At 45.4% G+C, this 24,288-nt stretch overlaps 1 protein-coding gene across 1 annotated transcript in view; it reads left to right on the forward strand.

Moving 5' to 3' along the window:
• The first annotated feature begins 12,992 nt into the window (after positions 1–12,992).
• The window catches only part of LOC121547663 (protein kinase C epsilon type), a 157,237-nt gene continuing 145,941 nt past the window's right edge, over positions 12,993–24,288 (forward strand). The window contains exon 1 of the mRNA XM_041859034.2: positions 12,993–14,177. Within this exon, the coding sequence (XP_041714968.1) occupies positions 13,830–14,177 (348 nt within the window). The 5' untranslated portion in view covers positions 12,993–13,829. The remainder of the gene's footprint in view (positions 14,178–24,288) is intronic.

Here is a 24,288-nt window from a genome sequence, read left to right on the forward strand (position 1 = left end):
TGCATAGATTAGGGCTTGCTGTCCATAGACTGCTAACAGCATAAGGAAACCAATATGTAATTTTGTAATTTGGGTTAACTATCCCTTTAACATGTAGGGGGGTTCACATTTTTCCCGCATAATAGCAGGAACAACACTATCTAGTGGTCAGAACCTGGTTATATCAGGATGTATGATGGGACATAAGCGTAACAACTTCAATGACTTATTTATCTGAACAGGGGAAAATAACCATCACCAAATTCGCTTGGAATACATTACATAGTATGAAGGAAAAATACTCCAAGCCACAGCTCCATGCTACTTGTCAGCCATAGAGAGCTAATACTGTATACTGGCTATTGGTGTGGGGGGTCCGTGGGTGGCTTTTGACCGTTTTTTGCAATTTCTCATGTTTTACTCATTGGTAGAAAAACATTTGGTCCAAATCGGATGTCGGGTACTATATTTATTGAATATGATATGAATCCTATAAATTAAAATAGCCAATTGGGGTGCAATCAAGTAACCTAATTTCTCAGATATCAAATTATAAATCAACAAAATAATGCTGCAGGAATGCTAATTGTATCTGTTTCTAACAACATAAACTTTTTCAGAACAATCTCAGATGGTGGTTATAGATATCCTCTTTCTTGTGCTTTTTGAGGTGGAGCAACCCCATGGAAATTATGCGTCACAATATTTCTATGGTGAAGGGTCTTTTAAGGTGTAGGGCAGGCCAGTAACTTTTGCAACCAAATTATTTTACTGTGCCCGGTCGCACACAGACTTTTATGGTGCCACCTGTGGATTCAAAATAAGTAACCTGACATGGGAAGTTGACAATGGATTATTAATAGACATAAATACATTATATTTATATGGTTACAGTCCTCAAAGATTGAATTCCATTGAATCAAATTAATCAGATCCAATGATTTACTGCCAGTAGGGCATGGTGCCACTAGTAGCTGTTTATTACTATAGCTGTCTATTAGGCTACTATAGCTACAAATATATAGTAATAGACAGCTAGTAAATAAAGAGCTACTAGCAACTACTTATAGGCTCGGGCAATCAATAGATGTGATTGAATTTTATTCAATACAATTTAATCTTCAACATTGACAACTGCAATGGCTTGCGAAAGTATTCACCCCCCTTGACATGTTTCCTCTTTTGTTGCCTTACAACCTGGAATTAAAATGGATTTACACAACATGCCTACGACTTTGAAGATGCAAAATATATTTTTTTGTGAATCAAACAAGAAATAAGACAAAAAAATAAATAATTTAGCGTGCATAACTATTCATCCCCCCCAAAAGTAAATACTTTGTAGAGCCACCTTTTGCAGCAATTACAGCTGCAATTCTCTTGGGGTATGTCTCTATAAGCTTGGCACATCTAGCCACTGTGATTTTTGCCCATTCTTCAAGGCAAAACTGCTCCAGCTCCTTCAAGTTGGATGGGTTCCACTGGTGTACAGCAATCTTTAAGTCATACCACAGATTCTCAATTGGATTGAGGTCTAGGCTTTGACTAGGCCATTCCAAGACATTTAAATGTTTCCCCTTAAACCACTCAAGTGTTGCTTTTGCAGTATGCTTAGGGTCATTGTCCTGCTGGAAGGTGAACCTCCGTCCCAGTCTCAAATCTCTGGAAGACTGAAACATGTTTCCCTCAAGAATTTCCCTGTATTTAGCGTCATCCATCATTCCTTCAATTCTGACCAGTTTCCCAGTCCCTGCCGATGAAAAACATAATGATGCTCCACCACCATGCTTCACTGTGGGGATGGAGTTCTCGGGGTGATGAGAGGTGTTGGATTTGCGCCAGACATTGTGTTTTCCTTGATGGCCAAATGTTTGGGGACTCTCCCACATGGCTTTTGGCGAACACCAAATGTGTTTGCTTATTTGTTTCTTTTAGCAATGGCTTTTTTCTGGCCATTCTTCCATGAAGCCTAGCTCTGTGTAGTGTACGGCTTAAAGTGGTCCTATGGACAGATACTCCAATCTCCGCTGTGGAGCTTTGCAGCTCCTTCAGGGTTATCTTTGGTCTCTTTGTTGCCTCTCTGATTAATGCCCACTCAATAACCACTCAACACATTTCTTGTTAACAAACTATAGTTTTGGCAAGTCGGTTAGGACATCTACTTTGTGCATAACACAAGTAATTTATCCAACAATTGTTTACAGACAGATTATTTCACTTATAATTCACTGTTTCACAGTTCCATAGGTCAGAAATGTACTACACACACTAAGTTGACTGTGCCTTTTAAACAGCTTGGAAAATTCCAGAAAATGATGTCATGGCTTTAGAAGCTTATGACAGGCTAATTGACATTATTTTAGTCAATTGGAGGTGTACCTGTGGATGTATTTCAAGGCCTATCTTCAAACTCAGTGCCTCTTTGCTTGACATCATGGGAAAATCCAAAGAAATCAGCCAAGACCTCAGAAAAAAATTGTAGACCTCCACAAGTCTGGTTCATCCTTGGGAGCAATTTCCAAATGCCTGAAGGTACCACGTTCATCTGTACAAACAATAGTATGCAAGTATAAACACCATGGGACCACGCACCCGTCATACCGCTCAGGAAGGAGACGCGTTCTGTCTCCTAGAGATGAACGTACTTTGGTGCGAAAAGTGCAAATAAATCCCAGAACAACAGCAAAGGACCTTGTGAAGATGCTGGAGGAAACAGGTACAAAAGTATCTATATCCACAGTAAAACGAGTCCTATTTTGACATAACCTGAAAGGCTGCTCAGCAAGGAAGAAGCCACTGCTCCAAAACCGCCATTAAAAAGACAGACTACGGTTTGCAACTGCACATGGGGACAAAGATCGTACTTTTGGAGAAATGTCCTCTGGTCTGATGAAACAAAAATAGAACTGTTTGGCCATAATGACCATCGTTATGTTTGGAGGAAAAAGGGGCACGCTTGCAAGCCGAAGAACACCATCCCAACCGTGAAGGACAGGGGGTGGCAGCATCATACTGTGGGGGTGGTTTGCTGCAGGAGGGACTGGTGCACTTCACAAAGTAGATGGTATCATGAGGAAGGAAAATTATGTGGATATATTGAAGCAACATCTCAAGACATCAGTCAGGAAGTTAAAGCTTGGTCGCAAATGGGTCTTCCAAATGGACAATGACCCCAAGCATACTTCCAAAGTTGTGGCAAAATGGCTTAAGGACAACAAAGTCAAGGTATTGGAGTGGCCATCACAAAGCCCTGACCTCAATCCTATAGAAAATGTGTGGGCAGAACTGAAAAAGTGTGTGCGAGCAAGGAGGCCTACAAACCTGACTCAGTTACACCAGCTCTGTCAGGAGAAAATTGTTTAACTTTTGACCCAAGTTAAACAATTTAATGGCAATGCTACCAAATACTAATTGAGTGTATGTAAACTTCTGACCCACTGGGAATGTGATGAAAGAAATAAAAGCTGAAATAAATCATTCTCTCTACTATTATTCTGACATTTTACATTCTTAAAATAAAGTGGTGATCCTAACTGACCTAAGACAGGGAATTTTTACTAGGATTAAATGTCAGGAATTGTGAACATTTTTACATGTATTTGGCTAAGGTGTATGTAAACTTAAACTGTATTTTGTGTATGTCCATTACATGAAATCCAAATCCAAATCCATTTAAATTACAGGTTGTAATGCAACAAAATAGGAAAAATGCCAAGGGGGATGAATACTTTTTCAAGGCACTGTATATAATCTTAAACTCAATAAACCCCCTGCAAAGTGCAAATTCATGCTGCTAATAAGCTATTCTCAACTTGCCTTGTTATTTTTGTTATTGCCAATTGCTCACCCAAAATAACACAATATGAGTGAAAATTGAATTTGGGGCCATGTAAAGAATGCCTAACAATATGTGTGGTAAACGTGTATGTTTGTAACGATCCCGGCAGTCTGAGTCGGGTCCTGTCTGTGGACTAGTTTTTCTACTCGGGATCTCCAGTTTCCCGAGGGTTCTGGAACGCTCCGGGGAGCTCTCTTGATTTCCGCACCTGCATCCCATCAGCAATCTGCACACCTGGTCCTGATCATCACCCTTCTTAGGCTCTGGCCTAACATCCATTCCCTGCCGGATCGTTAGCCATGAACAGTAGGTTTACCAGAGTATCAGTCTTAGAGCTTCTAGCGTTAGTTTTGTTGTTTTGCACCTTGTTGGTTTGTTGTTTACTTACCTCCGTTTTGTTCCATCTGCAGTCACTCGTCCGGAACCTTCATCCAACCTCTGCCTGGTGGTCGGCGGCTGCCGAGCCATGATTGGATCAACCACTGCACCCCCAACAACTAATCAACGCCGCCCGCTCTGTTCCCTGGATTATTCAGCATCACTCTTGAATTTGTAAATAAACACTCACCTTCGTTTCAACTTACCTTGTCCTGGTCTGCTTCTGGGTTCTGGCTTTGTAACTCGTGACAGAACGATCCGGCCAGTAATGAACCCAGCGGACCTGGACTCTGTTCGCCATGCCATTTCCCATCAGGAGAAGATGTTGGGACAACATAGCTCGGCACTACAGGAGATAGCGTTGTCAGTTCGGAACCTTTCTACCGGTCTGACGGAGGTCCAGAACCAGCGCCAGTTTCCGGTGGAGGATCCACTACCGGTTTCACCCATCTCGCCTGCCGCGTCTGGAGCTGTGTCCTTCCGTGAGCCCAAGGTTCCGACGCCGGATAAATATGAGGGGAGCTGGGAAGATGCCGTTCTTTCCTTATGCAGTGTGGGTTAGTGTTCGATCTACAGCCCTACTCTTATGCCACAGACAAGGCTAGGATAGCCTTTGTGATTGAGTTGCTGCGTGGTCGAGCGCTGGAGTGGGCTTCAGCCGTTTGGGAACGACAAGACCCCTGCATGGCTTCATACCAGGGGTTCACGGCCGAGATGAGGAAGCTCTTCGACCATTCCGTCCGAGGGAAGGACGCAGCTAGGCGCCTGTTTTCGCTTCACCAAGGAACTCGCAGCGTGGCCGACTTCGTGATCGAGTTCAAGACGTTGGCTGTGGAGAGTGGGTGGAATGAGGAGTCTCTGCAAGCGGCCTTTTACCAGGGTCTGTCGGAGCAGCTCAAGGATGAGTTGATCTCCTATCCGGAGCCTAGTGACCTGGACAGCTTGGTAGCCTTGTCTATTCGGGTGGATAATCGAGTCCGAGAGCGAAGGAGGGAGAAGCAATGGGGTCCGTCCAATCGATCAGCTTCTCAGTTCCCAGTCGGGTCGGGTGGTGGACCAGAACACGTCGATCATTCTCCACCACAAAGGATTAGTGGAGAGGTCCTCTATCCCGATTCTGAACCCATGCAAGTGGGGCGGCACGGGTTAACCAAGGAGGAGCGTCAACATAGACGTAAGACCAACTGCTGCCTCTACTGTGGTAGCTCGGGACATTACATCTCCACTTGTTCCCGGCGGTCGTCAAACTGCCCGGCTCGCTAAAGTTGGGAGGACTTTTAGCGAGCCAGTTTCAACCTCTCAGTACCTCTGTCAGACCCCGTTTCCCGGCAACCCTTGTGAACAGGAATCAGAGCTTAGCGATTAACGCTTTTATCGATTCAGGGGCCGATGGAAGCTTTCTTGATGCCGAGTTGGTGGAACAGCTGGGGCTTTCCAAGGAGCAATTGCCGGAAGCCATTGAAGCGACCACTCTGAACGGCAGTAGTCTGGCACGTATCACGATGAGGACTGAACCGGTTAAGATGCTGTTGTCGGGGAATCATTCGGAGATGATTTCATTCTTCATTCTGCCGTCTTCCCATGTTCCTCTGGTCCTTGGATACCCCTGGCTGAAGGAACACAATCCCACGTTCGATTGGGTGACGGGCAAGGTAACGAGTTGGAGCCTTGATTGTCATGCTAACTGTCTCAAGACTGCCTGTCCCCATTCGGTTCCCAGTCAGGTGATTGAGGCTAAACCCCCAGATTTGTCCCTGGTTCCCGAGACATATCACGATTTGGGGGAAGTGTTCAGTAAGCAGAAGGCTCTGTCACTCCCTCCCCACCGACCATATGATTGTGCCATCAATCTGTTCCCTGGAGCTGTCTACCCCAAGGGAAGGTTATACAGTATCTCCCGCCCTGAACGTGAGGCTTTGGAGACCTACATCAAGGAGTCCCTAGCTGCTGGTCTCGTTCGTCCCTCGTCATCACCCCTGGGGGCAGGATTCTTCTTTGTGGGTAAGAAGGATGGCTCTCTTCGACCGTGTATTGATTATCGGGGGTTGAATGACATCACGGTCAAGAACAAGTATCCCCTGCCCTTGATGAGTTCTGCCTTCGACTCCTTACAGGGTGCTACGGTGTTCACCAAGCTAGACCCTACGCAATGCGTATCACATGGTCCGGATCAGAGAGGGAGACGAGTGGTTGACGGGTTTCAATACACCGATGGGTCACTTCGAGTATCAGGTGATGCCGTTTGGACTGACCAATGCTCCAGCGGTATTCCAGAGTATGGTGAACGACGTCCTGAGAGATATGATCGGTCTCTTTGTGTTTGTTTACCTGGATGACATTCTGATCTTCTCGAAGGAACCTTCCGACCACGTCCAGCATGTCCGGCAGGTTCTGCAGCGATTGTTGGAGAATCGCCTGTTCGTGAAGGCCGAGAAGTGCGAGTTTCACGCCCACACGACATCCTTTCTCGGGTACATCATCTCCAGGGGAGAGATTAGGATGGACCAGGAGAAGGTTAGAGCGGTTCTGGAATGGGCCCAGCCCGGTACGAGATTGCAGCTCCAGAGATTTTTTGGGGTTTGCGAATTTCTACCGCAGATTCATCCGGGATTACAGCCGTGTGGCCGCTCCGTTAACTGCCTTGACTTCCAGTATCAGGAGCTTCAAGTGGAATCCGGAGGCGGATCGAGCGTTTCTGGATTTGAAGAGGCGATTCACCAACGCACCGATTCTCTCTCAACCGGACACGGCCCGTCAGTTCGTCGTTGAAGTGGACGCGTCTGATGTGGGAGTTGGCGCCATCCTGTCGCAGCGATGCTCCACGGACAGTAAACTCCATCCCTGCGCCTACTACTCTCGTCGCCTTTCGCCTGCGGAGAGGAATTACGATGTGGGTAACCGGGAGCTTCTCGCGGTGAAACTTGCCTTGGAGGAGTGGCGCCACTGGTTGGAGGGGGCGGAGCAACCGTTTATTGTCTGGACTGACCACAAGAATCTTGCTTACGTGCAATCGGCTAGACGTCTCAACTCCCGTCAGGCCAGGTGGTCGTTGTTTTTCGGACGATTCAATTTTTCCCTGACGTTCCGACCTGGATCTAAGAACGGCAAGGCGGACGCCTTGTCTCGGATGTTCTCCAAGACGGAGGAGAGTGGGTCCAAGACCGAGACAATTCTCCCCCGGAACTGCGTCGTGGGAGCTGTTAGGTGGAAGATTGAGGAGGAGGTGATGGCGGCTCTTCGGACGCAGCCCGGTCCCGGTAACGGTCCACCCGGTCGGTTGTTTGTGCCTGAGTCGGTTCGTCCTGCGGTCCTCAAATGGTCCCACGCCAGCAAGATGGCTTGTCACCCTGGCGTGGCTCGGACGATGGCGTTTCTTCGCAGACGCTTTTTGGTGGCCTGCCATGGCCGAGGATACTCGGGGTTATGTTGCTGCCTGTCCAGTGTGTGCGCAGAATAAGAGTACCAATCGGCCCAGCTCTGGACTACTTCACCCCCTTCCTATTCCCCGGCGACCATGGTCGCATCTGGCCCTGGACTTTGTCACTGGGTTGCCCGCTTCTGAGGGGAACACGGTCGTTCTGACTATCGTGGACAGATTCAGCAAGTTCGCCCACTTTGTGCCAATTGCCAAGCTTCCCTCTGCCTCGGAGACGTCCGAGATCCTGGTTAGGGAGGTTTTCAGGGTCCACGGGTTGCCCAGTGATATCGTTTCCGACCGTGGCCCTCAGTTTACCTCTGCTGTCTGGAAGTCCTTCTGTTTGGCCATTGGAGCTACAGTCAGTCTCACATCTGGTTTTCACCCCCAATCTAATGGTCAGGCGGAGAGAGCCAACCAGAAGATGGAATCCACGCTACGCTGCCTGGCCTCGTCCAACCCCACCTCCTGGGTCTCTCAGTTGCCTTGGGTTGAGTATGCCCACAATACTCTCCCTACATCTGCCTCTGGGATGTCTCCCTTCCAGTGCCTGTATGGCTACCAACCTCCCTTGTTCCCTTCTCAGGAGAAGGAGCTCTCAGTGCCTTCTGTTCAGGCCCATATTCGTCGTTGCCACCGGACCTGGCATCGGGCCAGAAAGGCACTCCTTAGAGTTTCGGACCGGTATCAGCTCCAGGCGAATCGTCGCCGGATTCCCGCTCCCACCTACACCATCGGAGATAGGGTCTGGTTGGCCACACGGGATCTTCCTTTACGGACTGAGTCTAGGAAGTTGTTACGAAGTTCATTGGTCCGTTTGTGGTGGAGAAGGTGATCAATCCGGTGGCAGTTCGACTCAAACTCCCGAGGACGCTCAGAGTCCATCCCACCTTTCATGTCTCCTGCCTCAAGCCTGTTTTCCTCAGTCCTCTGTTGCCTCCTCCGCCTCCTCCTCCTCCTCCTCGGATGATCGGAGGTGGTCCTGCCTACACGGTGCGACGCATTATGGATTCCAGACGGCGGGGCCGGGGTTTCCAGTTTCTCGTGGACTGGGAGGGGTATGGTCCTGAAGAGAGGAGTTGGATTCCGCGGCGACAGATCCTAGATGCTGACCTCATCCGTGACTTCTACCGCCTCCATCCTGGCGCTCCGGGGAGTCCGCCCGGTGGCGTTCGTCGGAGGGGGGGTACTGTAACGATCCCGGCAGTCTGAGTCGGGTCCTGTCTGTGGACTAGTTTTTCTACTCGGGATCTCCAGTTTCCCGAGGGTTCTGGAACGCTCCGGGGAGCTCTCTTGATTTCCGCACCTGCATCCCATCAGCAATCTGCACACCTGGTCCTGATCATCACCCTTCTTAGGCTCTGGCCTAACATCCATTCCCTGCCGGATCGTTAGCCATGAACAGTAGGTTTACCAGAGTATCAGTCTTAGAGCTTCTAGCGTTAGTTTTGTTGTTTTGCACCTTGTTGGTTTGTTGTTTACTTACCTCCGTTTTGTTCCATCTGCAGTCACTCGTCCGGAACCTTCATCCAACCTCTGCCTGGTGGTCGGCGGCTGCCGAGCCATGATTGGATCAACCACTGCACCCCCAACAACTAATCAACGCCGCCCGCTCTGTTCCCTGGATTATTCAGCATCACTCTTGAATTTGTAAATAAACACTCACCTTCGTTTCAACTTACCTTGTCCTGGTCTGCTTCTGGGTTCTGGCTTTGTAACTCGTGACAATGTTACAATCGCCACGGCTTAGGCTACTCATTTTGAATCCACAGGTAGCCAGCCACCTTGTGTGATCATAACCGTCTGTGTGACCATAAACGTCTGTGTGCAACTAAGCACAGTAAAACTATTTGGTTGCAAAAGTTACTGGCCTGCCCTACATCATAGAAGGCCCTATACAATATTGTATGTTCAGTCAATTAGCATTTTGGGTAATATAGTCATTCCACAGTTTCCAAATTGGCCTACAAATGTATACATCATATGCAAGTTAATAACGGTAATTCTATAAAAAGATAAACTGGTAAGAAAACAAAAATACAAAAAACTGTGAAATATAAAGTGGCCAGTGGAATGTTCCCAGACGACGTGGTTCTTTTGAGCCTAAATAAAGACAACCTGACAAAATTGTAGAAGCAGACCCCGCTGCAAGTTGGTGGCTTAAGGTATTGTAATATAGATAGTAATAAACAGCTTTAGTGATAGACAGCTATAGTAATAGGACAAGTGCTTATCCAGGCCACCAGGGTCTGTTCAAACTACAAACCACAATGGAGAGAACGGATTAGTAAATTGAGAGAACAGATTAGTAAATTGGGGGAACAGATTACTAATTTGAGGGAACAAATTACTAAATTGAGTGAATGGATTATAAATTGAGGGAACAGATGACTAAATTGAGTGAACAGATTACTAAATTGAGTAAACAGATTCAATTGAGGGAACGGATTACTAAATTGAGGGAACGGATTACTAAATTGAGGGAAGGGTTTACTAAATTGAGGGATTGGATTACTAAATTGAGGAAACCGATTACTAAATTGAGGGAAGGGATTACTAAAGTGAGGGAACAAATTGGTAAACTGAGGGAATAAATTAGCGGGTCAATTTTTTTTTCTCTACCATGACCCCTAAGGGGTAAAGGTGTTACACCTAGAATTTCTCACAATTTCTCCCCTATGTGGAAGCTAGGTGTATTGCAACAGCACTAGGCTGCATTCAAAACAAATACCCCGCATCCCATTTCGCTGTAACATAGCGGAGACTTGTGCTTTAGCCTTTTACTTTTGATATTTTTGTTATTGAAAAGATATTTCACAGCGATTTAGATGGTACAATGATTCCCTACACTATTCAGTGCTTGTTTTCTCACATCAACTGAAATTGGCAACAGATGCCGCTCTAGCGGGAGAAATCAATAGGCAAATATCACAGCCAATCACAACACTGGCGGGTAAGTAATACTGTGAAACACTATGATTTCGCTATTACTTCAGATATATTATGGACAATCCTGTGTAGCACCTTTCATGTGTTGTAGAAGGAGCCTACTTTACCCTATACAGGCCTACGTTATCCTATATCGCACAATAACTTATGTTGTTATATGCAAAAACAGGTTTTTAGAAATATTAGCAAATGTATTACAAATTAAAAACTGAAATATCACATTTACATAAGTATTCAGACCCTTTACTCTGTACTTTGTTGAAGCACCTTTGGCAGTGATTACAGCCTCGAGTCTTCTTGGGGATGATGCTACAAGCTTGGCACACCTCTATTTGGGGAGTTTCTCCCATTCTTCTTTGCAGATCCTCTCAAGCTCTGTCAGGTTGGATGGGGAGCGTCGCTGCACAGCTATTTTCAGGTCTCTCCAGAGATGTTAGATTGGGTTCAAGTCCGGGCTCTGACTGGGCCACTCAAGGACATTCAGAGACTTGTCCCGAAGCCACTCCTGCGTTGTCTTGGCTGTGTGCTTAGGGTTGTTGTCCTGTTGGAAGGTGAACCTTCACCCCAGTCTGAGGTCCTGAGCGCTCTGGATCAGGTTTTCATCAAGGATCTCTCTGTACTTTGCTCCGTTCATCCCCACAGCATGATGCTGCCAACACCATGCTTCACCGTAGGGATGGTGACAGGTTTCCTCCAGACGTGACGCTTTCCATTCAGGCCAAAGAGTTCAATCTTGGTTTCATCAGACCAGAGAATCTTGTTTCTCATAGTCTGAGAGTCCTTTAGGTGCCTAATGGCAAACTCCAAGCGGGCTGTCATGTGCCTTTTACTGAGGAGTGGCTTCTGTCTGGCCACTCTACCATAAAGGCCTGATCGGTGGAATGCTGCAGAGATGGTTGTCCTTCTGGAAGGTTCTCCCATCTCCACAGAGGAACTCTGGAGCACTGTCAGAGTGACCATCCGGTTCTTGTCACCTCCCTGACCAAGGCCCGTCTCCCCCGATTGCTCAGTTTGGCCGGGCGGCCAGCTCTAGGAAGAGTCTTGGTGGTTCCAAATGTCTTCCATTTAAGAATGATGGAGGCCACTGTTCTTGGGGACCTTCAATGCTGCAGAAATGTTTTAGTACCCTTCCCCAGATCTGTGCCTCGACACAATCCTGTCTCGGAGCTCTACGGACAATTCCTTCGACCTCATGGCTTTGTTTTTGCTCTGACATACACTGTCAACTGTGGGACCTTATATAGACAGGTGTGTGCCTTTCCAAATCGTCCAATCAATTGAATTTACCACAGGTGGACTCCAATCAAGTTGTAGAAACATCTCAAGGATGATCAATGGAAACAGGATGCACCTGAGCTCAATTTCGAGGCTCATAGCAAAGGGTCTGAATACTTATGTAAATAAGGTATTTCTGTTTTTTATCTAAAAAAAATACCTTAACCAGTTTTCTCTTCCTCATTATGGGGTATTGTGTGTAGATTGATGAGGAAAAACATTAATTAATCAATTTTAGAATAAGGCTGTAATGTAACAAAATGTGGAAAAAGGGAAGGGGTCTGAATACTTTCCGAATGCACTGTATAGGCAGCTGTTGTTCTCTGTGAGTTTGTGTGCTGTTACAATATTGTTGTAGCCAAGCCTACTTGTCATAGTGAATTAAATGTTCCACTATTCATACATTGGCCTAACTGTGCAGACACCTCATTCCTTCCACATGATGGAGCCATACACTAAAAAGTGAAAAACCAGCTTGCACTGCAAATGTAGCCTAAATGTGGTGCATTTCTAGCAGACAGACGTGCAACACTGAAGGGAATTTCCACGCTAACCTCAGTGATATGTGGTTGCAAACTTTGCCTGGCCTGTATCAACCATAGCACACACTGCTTTTCTTATGTAAAGGTTGATAAATTAGACGTTTGACGTTATAGGCCAGACAATAGGGATGCACTGTTGGATCAAACACACTTTATTTATGGATAAATTAAAATGTAGATATTAGGAAAAAGTGGGCTCTCTTCACATTTTATGGGTTATTAATCAGGTCGCAAAGAAATCCCCAAAATTGAATTTCCTATGGGTTACCCAATGTTAAAACCGTGTGTATTGTCATTCATATAATCCTATGATCATCATAATCATCGGCTACGATATGGTTTTGAAAAATAGATAGTGTTATTGTTATAACTATGGGTGTAATTCAGGTGCGACGGTCAGTTTTATGGCCAGTAGGTTAAGATAATCATCTGTTGCAAATACCAGACATACCGAACCATCCCGATGATCCACCCCTTTTCCATGTCTTTGATGCAATAGTCCCTGCTTATAACTGCATTTATAACCCCATCAGCGATGAGCCTCCCCGATATGTTTTCGAAAATAAAATTATGGAATGAGTAGGCCTACTCCAGCACATAATATCCCAGTGTCTATCACTTGGGGTGCGCCTATGTCCTAACAGCCTGGTCCGCTCGCCTACACTGACTGTTGCGTCGCACTCCCCCATCTGGCATAGACAAGACTCCGCAAGCCGAGAAACTGACGTGTTTTGCGCATTTCCTGCACCAGCGTTTAGACGGTCGGAGGGGGGAGAAGAGGTAGGTCTGCAGGAAACCCAGAACAGCAAAGGCGAGAGAACATCCTGGGAGTATAAGGAGCGAACAGAAACCAAGAAAACCACAACCTACAGTCGACCTGCAACTATACATTGCTTGAGCTATTCACAAGTCGAGTAGCCTGTTTGGGAAACATCCCAAATGCAGGCAAGGAGGCAGGAGTCGCCCTATCTTCCAACCGTGGAATACGAGTGTTTCCAGAGCCTAGTGGAGTTGCCGAGGATAGATATCTTTGATAGATTTTGCTCTGTCGGGTTGCGGTTTGGATAGACTGTTGATATTCCAACTGCTGCATGGTCGTATTTTTCCTGCGCATAAGCTTCTCAATACGTGTATTTATTCTGTTCAAAAGAAAGGCTTTGTCTGGTTAAACCCCAAATGTGGATTATCATTGTGAAAACCAAGACTGTCAGACAGCAAAAACAAGAACATTTACTCTCTCTGGACTGTTTCAGAACGACTGATAAGTATCCGATTGGTATGTGTGTGTCACAACCTCTTGGAAAAACCATTCAATCCGTGTTCTTAATTTGATAAACGCTACATAAGACTAGGCTAAATTATTTATGACCCGTTGAAGTGGCTGGGTTAAAGGAATATATTGTAAACAACCATTCTTGTTCCAAAGCCCATTGAGGAGGATTACATCACCGCCATGGTGGTTTTCAATGGGTTATTGAAGATCAAGATTTGTGAGGCGTTGGATTTGAAACCGACGGCTTGGTCTCTCAGGCATGCGGTTGGCCCAAAAACCCAGACTTTTCTCCTGGACACCTACATCGCTCTAAACGTGGATGATTCGCGTGTGGGCCAAACCTCCACCAAACAGAAAACCAACAGCCCTGCGTGGAACGACGAGTTCGTTACCGAGGTGCATGACGGAAGGAAAATCGAACTGTCGGTGTTTCACGACGCGCCAATTGGATATGACGATTTCGTGGCCAACTGCATCATACAGTTTGAAGATATATTGCAGAATGGCAGTAAGCACTACGAGGAATGGGTAGGCTATGTACCGTTATTATTTGGTGCTCCTTGAGCATAGTGCCTTTTTACCATGTTCTTTTCATCTCACCCTTAGCATCCTGATGCCCTTACGATTATAATAAATTATACATAGTCTCCATTATTATTTTGCAAAACAGTCTAGGCCTAGAAATAATGTTCGTTTATCATCAACAACACCATCATCACAAAACCCCCTGGCTGGCATCCACCGTTAGTTTCCTGGCGCTTTGATACTGCTTCAGGCAACCTGTATCATCCCACGATCTGGACCCAGACAGATCCATGCGCATATAACCCTGTTGCGTAGGAACGGTGGAGAGGAGGGCGCTTACAAGCAGGTCATAAATATTCCTATCAGCTGCGACGTAGGCAACCTGCATTCTGAGAAAAGCAACGTTTCCATGTCAAAAGCAGCAGTGCGTTAAAATCCAGTGTGGGATGACAAGGCCAGGCAGCTATGAGTCTCACTGACAGAGCTGCTTCTGAGCCTGTAACATAACTTGCAATTGATTGGTCATTTGCATGTCTTGGAAACCATGATGCCCTTGAGATGGACTGCTAATAGAGAAGAAAAATGCACATAGAGAAGTCTCTCTTTCACAGCCTTCCAGTTAAATACTGGATCATGAGATTGCCTTAAAGCCATATGCTCTCTTATAAGATAAGCAGCTGCAGACTCATTTGAGAAGACATGCAGCACTTTAGTCTACACCTAATGAAGGGTTATGAACATGTGGTGCCGACAGACAGTTTCTCTAAATCTTCAATCGTCCACCAAATGAGATGATCAATGCTATGTCCAACACACAATACATGCTGACATGTTTCTTGGATTATGAGGAGACTTTAATTTAGATCATGTGACATAGATCGGATCATGTGATCAACGTAGGCACACCTTCCTCAAGATTTTCACTATAGGAGAGTGGGTGAGGTTCCCTGAGGAGAATTAGGCCTATAGGCCAGGTTTTGAGGAAACCAGTATATCCCTACAGGTTCCAGCAAGGACATACAAATATCAGCATCTTTCTTGACTACCACACTTCACATACACTGCCCAACATAAAATAAACGTAAGTCCACTAAAACATAGTGCATAAATATGTAATTACAGTATTACATTTAACTGTATGTGTTCAGTGCCCAGTTGACCACATACAGAATATCTTCAGAGCTGTTCATATTAGGTCAATGAAAACAATGCTGATTGTACTAACATTGACAGGAACAAAAGCTTAAAATAATCAAATAAGCTATATACTCCTCATTGCTGATAATCAGTGATAAGATGGGTAACATGGACATATTATAAAGGGTATATTCACAGTAATACTGGGACTATTCATTGTCTTGTAGGCAATTATGTTCCTCAGGATGCCACCCAAATATATCATAACACTTTCCCTGTGAGGGAGGAACCTTTTTTTCATAAATACTGGGTGGCTTTGCTCCTCTTGTGAGTAGTGTTTCCTTTCATGGTGAACCACTGACCCAGAACTAGAACGACAAAACAACAACAAAAGGCGCAGGGCAGCACTCTGAAGCTGTTCTCCTGGCCTCGGCGTGGTAGGTGGATAGGTGTGCTCTGTTCTCTACTGACAGACAGCCTCCACATACAGTACAGGCTGAAGAGGAATGTCTTTGTTGTCAAGTTTATTTGTCATATGCACAGGATACAGATGGTACACAGTACAATGAAATGCTGACTTGCAGGTTCACTCTTGACAGTTTGTCTGAGGCAGGCTGGAGTTTGTATTATTGATTAGACTCTATCAGGTCCATTATGGGGTGGAGGAGGAGGTACACCGTTTTTTGACAGGCCGGGGAGGCTCAGGGCAATAGGGGCTCAGTCTGTGTTTGGCTTGTCAGGCTGGGAATGTTCTTTGCTGACGTTGATGGACCAGGCTATGTCATCTGCTCGCATGTCTGGCTGAGGAGGCTGTGCTTGGCTCATAGGGCTACAGGCGCTCTGTGCTCGGCTGGCTGGACTGGGCTGAAGGGTCCCGGTCCTTGGCTTATTATCACTCCTAAGTAGTTTGGAGATCGCCTCCCTGGGAGCAAAATGTCTGTTTAGCGGTGTTGGTAAGTGCTGAGCATTGGGAATGGATTCAAGATGGAGACTATTTTCCTGCTCTGACCTAAACAGCCTTGCTCTCTGTGTTCTTTCTTTCCATCTCTCTTTGCTCCTTTTGTATGTGCAGCTCCCCGTGCACTTGCTTTCACCTTTACCACTCCTTTAATCTTCTACCTTTTCATTCTCCATGTCTCCATGAGTTCAGAAAGAACTCTCTCTCTCGCTCTCTCACTCTCTCTCTCTCTCAATTCAATTCAATTTCAATTTAAGGGCTTTATTGGCTTGGGAAACGTATGTTAACATTGCCAAAGCAAGTGAAGTAGATAGTAAACAAAAGTGAAATAAACAATAAAAATGAACAGTAAACATTACATTCAGAAGTTCCAAAAGAATAAAGACATTCTCTCTCTCTCTGTCTCTCTCATTCTCTGTCTGTCTGTCTGTCTGTCTGTCTGTCTGTCTGTCTGTCTGTCTGTCTGTCTGTCTGTCTGTCTGTCTGTCTGTCTGTCTGTCTGTCTGTCTCTCTCTCTCTCTCTCTCTCTCTCTCTCTCTCTCTCTCTGTCTCTCAAATTCAGATTGATTTATTGGCATGAAATACAGTACAATGCAATGAGGAAAATGAAATATGGTTAATTTCAGTAGTAATAATAATAGTACATATAATCATGTATACAGGTACAGCACTACTGATGTTATATTGTGTGATCTTCGGTCAATACATTAAATTAAATTAAAATAAGATTATAAAAATTAAAAATGATATACAATGTAAATACTTCAGGGAATTAATGGTCATGGGATGTGCCTCAGGCTATAGCAATAATATACATATCTATCAGTAATATTTGTGGTTTCTCCCTCACCCAGAATAATTACCAGCTTTATGTCATTAGTAAATGCATAGAAGTTGGGAATTGATTGAGATCAAATCAAATTGTATTTGTCACATGCGCCGAATACAACAGGTGTAGACCTTACCGTGAAATGCTTACTTACAAGCCCTTAACCAACAATGCCGTTTTAAGAAAAATAAGAGTTAAGAAAATATTTACTAAATAAACTAAAGTAAAAAAATAAAAGAGCAACAGTTAAATAGCAATAACGAGGGGGTACCCGTACCGAGTCAATGTGCGGGGGTACAGGTTAGTCGAGGTAATTGAGGTAATATGTACATGTAGGTAGGGGTAAAGTGACCATGCATAGATAATAAACAGCGAGTAGCAGCAGCGTAAAAAAAAAAGGGGGGGGGTCAATGCAAATAGTCCAGGTAGCCATTTGATTAGCTGTTCAGCATTCTTATGGCTTGGGGGTAGAAGCTGTTAAGAAGCCTTTTGGACCTAGACTTGGTCGCTTCGGTACCGCTTGCAGTGCGGTACCACAGAGAACAGTCTATGACTAGGGTGGCTGGAGTCTTAGGCAATTTTTAGGACCTTCCTCTGACACTGCCTGGTATAGAGGTCCTGGATGGTAGGAAGCTTGGCCCCAGTGATAATAATAATAATAATAATAATATGCCATTTAGCAGACGCTTTTATCCAAAGCGACTTACAGTCATGTGTGCATACATTTTTACGTGTGGGTGGTCCCGGGGATGTACTGGGCCGTACGCTCTACCCTCTGTAGCGCCATGAGGTCGGAGACCGAGAAGTTGCCATACCAGGCAATGATGCAACCAGTCAGGATGCTCTCGATGGTGCAGCTGTATAACTTTTTGAGGATCTGAGGACCCATCTTTTCAGTCTCCTGAGGGGGAATAGGCGTTGTCGTGACCTCTTCACGACTGTCTTGGTGTGTTTGGACCATGATAGTTTGTTGGGGATGTGGACACTAAGGAACTTGAAGCTCTCAACCTGCTCCACTACAGCCCTGTCGATAAGAATGGGGGCGTGCTCGGCTCTCCTTTTCCTGTCGTCCACGATCATCTCCTTTGTCTTGATCACGTTGAGGGAGAGGTTGTTGTCCTGGCACCACAGTGCCAGGCCTCTGACCTCCTCCCTATAGATTGTCTCATCGTTATCGGTGATCAGGCCTACCACCGTCGTCAGCAAACTTAATGATGGTGTTGGAGTCGTGCTTGGCCACGCATTCATGGGTGAACAGGGAGTACAGGAGGGGACTAAGCACGCACCCCTGAGGGGCCCCCGTGTTGAGGATCAGCGTGGCAGATGTGTTGTTGCCTACCCTTACCACCTGGGGGCGGCCCTTCAGGAAGTCCAGTATCCAGTTGCAGAGGGAGGTGTTTAGTCCCAGGGTCCTTAGCTTAGTGATGAGCTTTGAGGGCACAATGGTGTTGAACGCTGAGCTGTAGTCAATGAACAGCATTCTCACATAGGTGTTCCTTTTGTCCAGGTGGGAAAGGGCAGTGTGGAGTGCAATAGAGATTGCATCATCTGTGGATCTGTTGGAGCGGTATGCAAATTGGAGTGGGTCTATGGTTTCTGGGATGATGGTGTTAATGTGAGCCATGACCAGCCTTTCAAAGCACTTCATGGCTACAGATGTGAGTGCCACGGGTCGGTAGTCATTTAGGCAGGTTACCTTGCTGTTCTTGGGAAGGGACTATGGTGTTCTGCTTGAAACATGTAGGAATTACAGACACGGCCAGGGACAGGTTGAAAATGTCAGTGAAGACACTTGTTAGTTGGTCAGCGCATGCTTGGAGTACACGTCCTGGTAATCCGTCTGGCCCTGCGGCCTTGTGAATGTTGACCTGTTTAAAGGTCTTACTCACATCAGCTACGGCGAACGTGTTCACACAGTCGTCCAGAACAACTGGTGCTCTCATGCATGCTTCAGTGTTGCTTGCCTCAAAGCGCGCATAGAAGTCATTTAGCTCGTCTGGTAGGCTCGTGTCACTGGGCAGCTCGCGACTGGGCTTTCCTGTGTAGTCCGTAATAGTTTGCAAGCCCTGCCACATCCGACGAGCGTCAGAGCCGGGGTAGTAGGATTCAATCTTAGTCCTGAATTGATGCTTTGCGTGTTTGATGGTTCGTCGGAGGGCATAGCGGGATTTCTTATAAGTGTCCGGGTTAGAGTCCTGCTCCTTGAAAGCGGCAGCTCTACCCTTTAGCTCAGTGCGGATGTTGTCTGTAATCCATGGCTTCTGGTTGGGGTATGTACGTACGGTCACTGTGGGGACGACGTCATCTATGTATTTGTTGATGAAGCTGGTGACTGATGTGGTATACTCCTCAATGCCATCGTATGAGTCCAGGAACATATTCCAGTCTGTGCTAGCAAAACAGTCCTGTAGCTTATTGTCTTATTTGGAAGTATTTCTCACAGTAGAGGAAGAAAGTGCATCTCTGTCTCTACCTCCCCTGTCGTGCAGTGACCACATAGACACTCCTCTTTGGGTAGCCATGTCGTTTTGTGTCTCTCTTTTTCTATAGCCAGTTGGTGGTCACTGAGCCTGTATTTGGTTAGGATCTGTCTCTGTTTTGTATCTCTGACAGAGTAGAGATATTTTGTAAGTTGTATTCTCTTTTGAGGGCCAAATTTAGTTTTTCTGTGTTTTTGTTTCATTTTGTCAAATAGGAGGTTTTAATTTCTGTAACAATTTGATTGATTTCCCTGTGTGTTTAGATACTAAGGTTGTTTAGTGTTTTTAACAGCTGACAAAGGGGACTCTTTTCAGGGTTCAGCTCTTGGGTTTTCACTGCTTTGAATTGTAAGGATGTTTTGGGGCTTAATTTCAAATGGTGCTAAAATTAATGGGTTATTTTTTATATTAAATTAAAGGGAATCTTCCGAGTTCCGCACTGCATGGATTATTTGGTACTTTCTTTTGGATATTTAGGGTAATTCTGCATAATTCTGTATGTAGATTTTCTATAGAGTTTTTCTCACAATGCTTATAATCGTAATTACAGGTTGGACCCCAAACCTCGCTTCCATATAGTGCAATTGGTATAATTACAATATGGAATATTTTGCACCAGATTTGAATAGGAATATGTCCCCTGTAGCTCAGTTGGTAATGAACCCACAACGCCAGGGTTGTGGGTTCATTTCCCACGGGGGCCAGTATGAAAAATGTATGCACTCACTAACCGTAAGTCGCTCTGGATAAGAGCGTCTGCTAAATGAGTAAAATTAATAATCATTTTTTAGAATTGTATTTTTATGGAGTAAAATGCTTTGCAGGCTTTTTCTTTTAGTGCATTCACTGCCGGACCAAATCCACCAGAAGCACTGCTTTTTAGTCCCAGGTAGTTGTACCACTGGGCATGTTCAACCATTGTATTTCCTAATTTGAAGGAGTGTTTGCTGCTTTGATTCTTGGCTGTGAGAGTGTGATTTGAAGGAGTCAGGCGCAGGAGGGTAAATCACCGAATACAGTTTATTCCGTAGTACACAGTTACGCTGGATAGCGTCAACAGCACAGGGCAAAATACAGGCGCACTGGAACACAATACAAGCACACGGGGAGAAATAACCCCGGCAATACAAAGTAAGGGTAGCTCAACCGAGCTACACTCATCTTCACATAAAACAATCACCCACAAGGACAAGGGGCCAGAGGGAACACTTATACACGGACTAATGAGGGGATATGAACCAGGTGTGTGTAATTGACAAGACAAGACAAATGGAATGATGATATATGGAGCGGCAGTGGCTAGTAAGCCGGTGACGACGAACGCCGAAACCTGCCCGAACAAGGAGGGGAGGCAGCCTTCCCAAAGAATGTTAAGTTGTTCCTGTAGACTTTGCTATGTTGGTGACAGTAGGACAAGGTCATCTGCGTAGAGCAGAAATGTGGGCTCCTCATCTTTGAGGGTGAGTCCAGGGCTGCAGATCGGTCCAACAACACTGCTAGTTCATTGATGTAGACGTTGAACAGGGTTGGACTTAAACTGCACCCTTGTCTCACCCCTCGCCCTTGTGCAAGAAATGTTGTTCTTTTATTGTTCAGTTTAATACTACGTGTTGTTCAAGTAAATATATTTTATGATAACATATACTTTACCCCCAGCGCCACTTTGGTGGGTGTTGTAATATAATCCATCATGCCATATAGAACCAAAAGCATTCTTAAAATCAACAAACATGCAAATACTTTTCCTCTGCTTTTCTAATGAACATGCTGGTTTATTAGTGTGTGTAATGTGTGTATGTGGTCTGTTGTTCTGTATTTGTGTAGAAAGCCAATTAGTTTTTTGCTGAGAGCTTCATATTGTGTGAAGAAGGTCTGTATTTGGTCATTGAGAATACAGCAGAATAGTTTCCCCATGTTACTGGTGACACATATTCCGTAATAGTTATTAGGGTCTAATTTGTCACCTTTTTTATATACATTGAGGGAAAAAAGTATTTGATCCCCTGCTGATTTTGTACGTTTGCCCACTGACAAAGAAATGATCAGTCTATAATTTTAATGGTAGGTTTATTTGAACAGTGAGAGACAGAACAACAAAAAATCCAGAAAAACGCATGTCAAAAATGTTATAAATTGATTAGCATTTTAATGAGGGAAATAAGTATTTGACCCCCTCTCAATCAGAAAGATTTCTGGCTCCCCAGGTGTCTTTTATACAGGTAACGAACTGAGATTAGGAGCACACTCTTAAAGGGAGTGCTCCTAATCTCTGTTTGTTACCTGTATAAAAGACACCTGTCCACAGAAGCAATCAATCAATCAGATTCCAAACTCTCCACCATGGCCAAGACCAAAGAGCTCTCCAAGGATGTCAGGGACAAGATTGTAGACCTACACAAGGCTGGAATGGGCTACAAGACCATCGCCAAGCAGCTTGGTGAGAAGGTGACAACAGTTGGTGCGATTATTCGCAAATGGAAAAAACACAAAATAACTGTCAATCTCCCTCGGCCTGGGGCTCCATGCAAGATCTCACCTCGTGGAGTTGCAATGAACATGAGAACGGTGAAGAATCAGCCCAGAACTACACGGGAGGATCTTGTCAATGATCTCAAGGCAGCTGGGACCATAGTCACCAAGAAAACAATTGGTAACACACTACGCTGTGAAGGACTGAAATCCTGCAGTGCCCGCAAGGTCCCCCTGCTCAAGAAAGCACATATACAGTGGGGAGAACAAGTATTTGATACACTGCCGATTTTGCATTGTATGATGTTTAAGTAATTAATTTGCATTTAATTGCATGACATAAGTATTTGATCACCTACCAACCAGTAAGAATTCCGGCTCTCACAGACCTGTTAGTTTTTCTTTAAGAAGCTCTCCTGTTCTCCACTCATTACCTGTATTAACTGCACCTGTTTGAACTCGTTACCTGTATAAAAGACACCTGTCCACACACTCAATCAAACAGACTCCAACCTCTCCACAATGGCCAAGACCAGAGAGCTGTGTAAGGACTTCAGGGATAAAATTGTAGACCTGCACAAGGCTGGGATGGGCTACAGGACAATAGGCAAGCAGCTTGGTGAGAAGGCAACAACTGTTGGCGCAATTATTAGAAAATGGAAGAAGTTCAAGATGACGGTCAATCACCCTCGGTCTGGGGCTCCATGCAAGATCTCAATGATCATGAGGAAGGTGAGGGATCAGCCCAGAACTACACGGCAGGACCTGGTCAATGACCTGAAGAGAGCTGGGACCACAGTCTCAAAGAAAACCATTAGTAACACACTATGCCGTCATGGATTAAAATCCTGCAGCGCACGCAAGTTCCCCCTGCTCAAGCCAGCGCATGTCCAGGCCCGTCTGAAGTTTGCCAATGACCATCTGGATGATCCAGAGCAGGAATGGGAGAAGGTCATGTGGTCTGATAAGACAAAAATAGAGCTTTTTGGTCTAAACTCCACTCGCCGTGTTTGGAGGAAGAAGAAGGATGAGTACAACCCCAAGAACACCATCCCAACCGTGAAGCATGGAGGTGGAAACATCATTCTTTGGGGATGCTTTTCTGCAAAGGGGACAGGACGACTGCACCGTATTGAGGGGAGGATGGATGGGGCCATGTATCGCGAGATCTTGGCCAACAACCTCCTTCCCTCAGTAAGAGCATTGAAGATGGGTCGTGGCTGGGTCTTCCAGCATGACAATGACCCGAAACACCCAGCCAGGGCAACTAAGGAGTGGCTCCGTAAGAAGCATCTCAAGGTCCTGGAGTGGCCTAGCCAGTCTCCAGACCTGAACCCAATAGAAAATCTTTGGAGGGAGCTGAAAGTCCGTATTGCCCAGCGACTGCCACGAAACCTGAAGGATCTGTATGGTCTGTATGGAGGAGTGGGCCAAAATCCCTGCTGCAGTGTGTGCAAACCTGGTCAAGACCTAAGGGAAACGTATGATCTTTGTAATTGCAAACAAAGGTTTCTGTACCAAATATTAAGTTCTGCTTTTCTGATGTATCAAATACTTATGTCATGCAATAAAATGCAAATTAATTACTTAAAAATCATACAATGTGATTTTCTGTATCAAATACTTGTTCTCCCCACTGTACATGCCCGTCTGAAGTTTGCCAATGAACATCTGAATGATTCAGAGGAGAACTGGGTGAAAGTGTTGTGGTCAGATGAGACCAAAATCGAGCTCTTTGGCATCAACTCAACTCGCCGTGTTTGGAGGAGGAGGAATAATGCCTATGACCCCAAGAACAACATCCCCACCGTCAAACATGGAGGTGGAAACATTATGCTTTGGGGGTGTTTTTCTGCTAAGGGGACAGGACAACTTCACCGCATCAAAGGGACAATGGACGGGGCCATGTACCGTCAAATCTTGGGTGACAACCTCCTTCCCTCAGCCAGGGCATTGAAAATGGGTCGTGGATGGGTATTCCAGCATGACAATGACCCAAAACACACGGCCAAGGCAACAAAGGAGTGGCTCAAGAAGAAGCACATTAAGGTCCTGGAGTGGCCTAACCAGTCTCCAGACCTTAATCCCATAGAAAATATGTGGAGGGAGCTGAAGGTCCGAGTTGCCAAACGTCAGCCTCGAAACCTTAATGACTTGGAGAAGATCTGCAAAGAGAAGTGGAACAAAATCCCCCCTGAGATATGTGCAAACCTGGTGGCCAACTACAAGAAACATCTGACC

This window comes from Coregonus clupeaformis, chromosome 31, assembly GCF_020615455.1.
Source record: "Coregonus clupeaformis isolate EN_2021a chromosome 31, ASM2061545v1, whole genome shotgun sequence".
In the NCBI taxonomy this organism is placed as follows: Eukaryota; Metazoa; Chordata; class Actinopteri; order Salmoniformes; family Salmonidae; genus Coregonus; species Coregonus clupeaformis.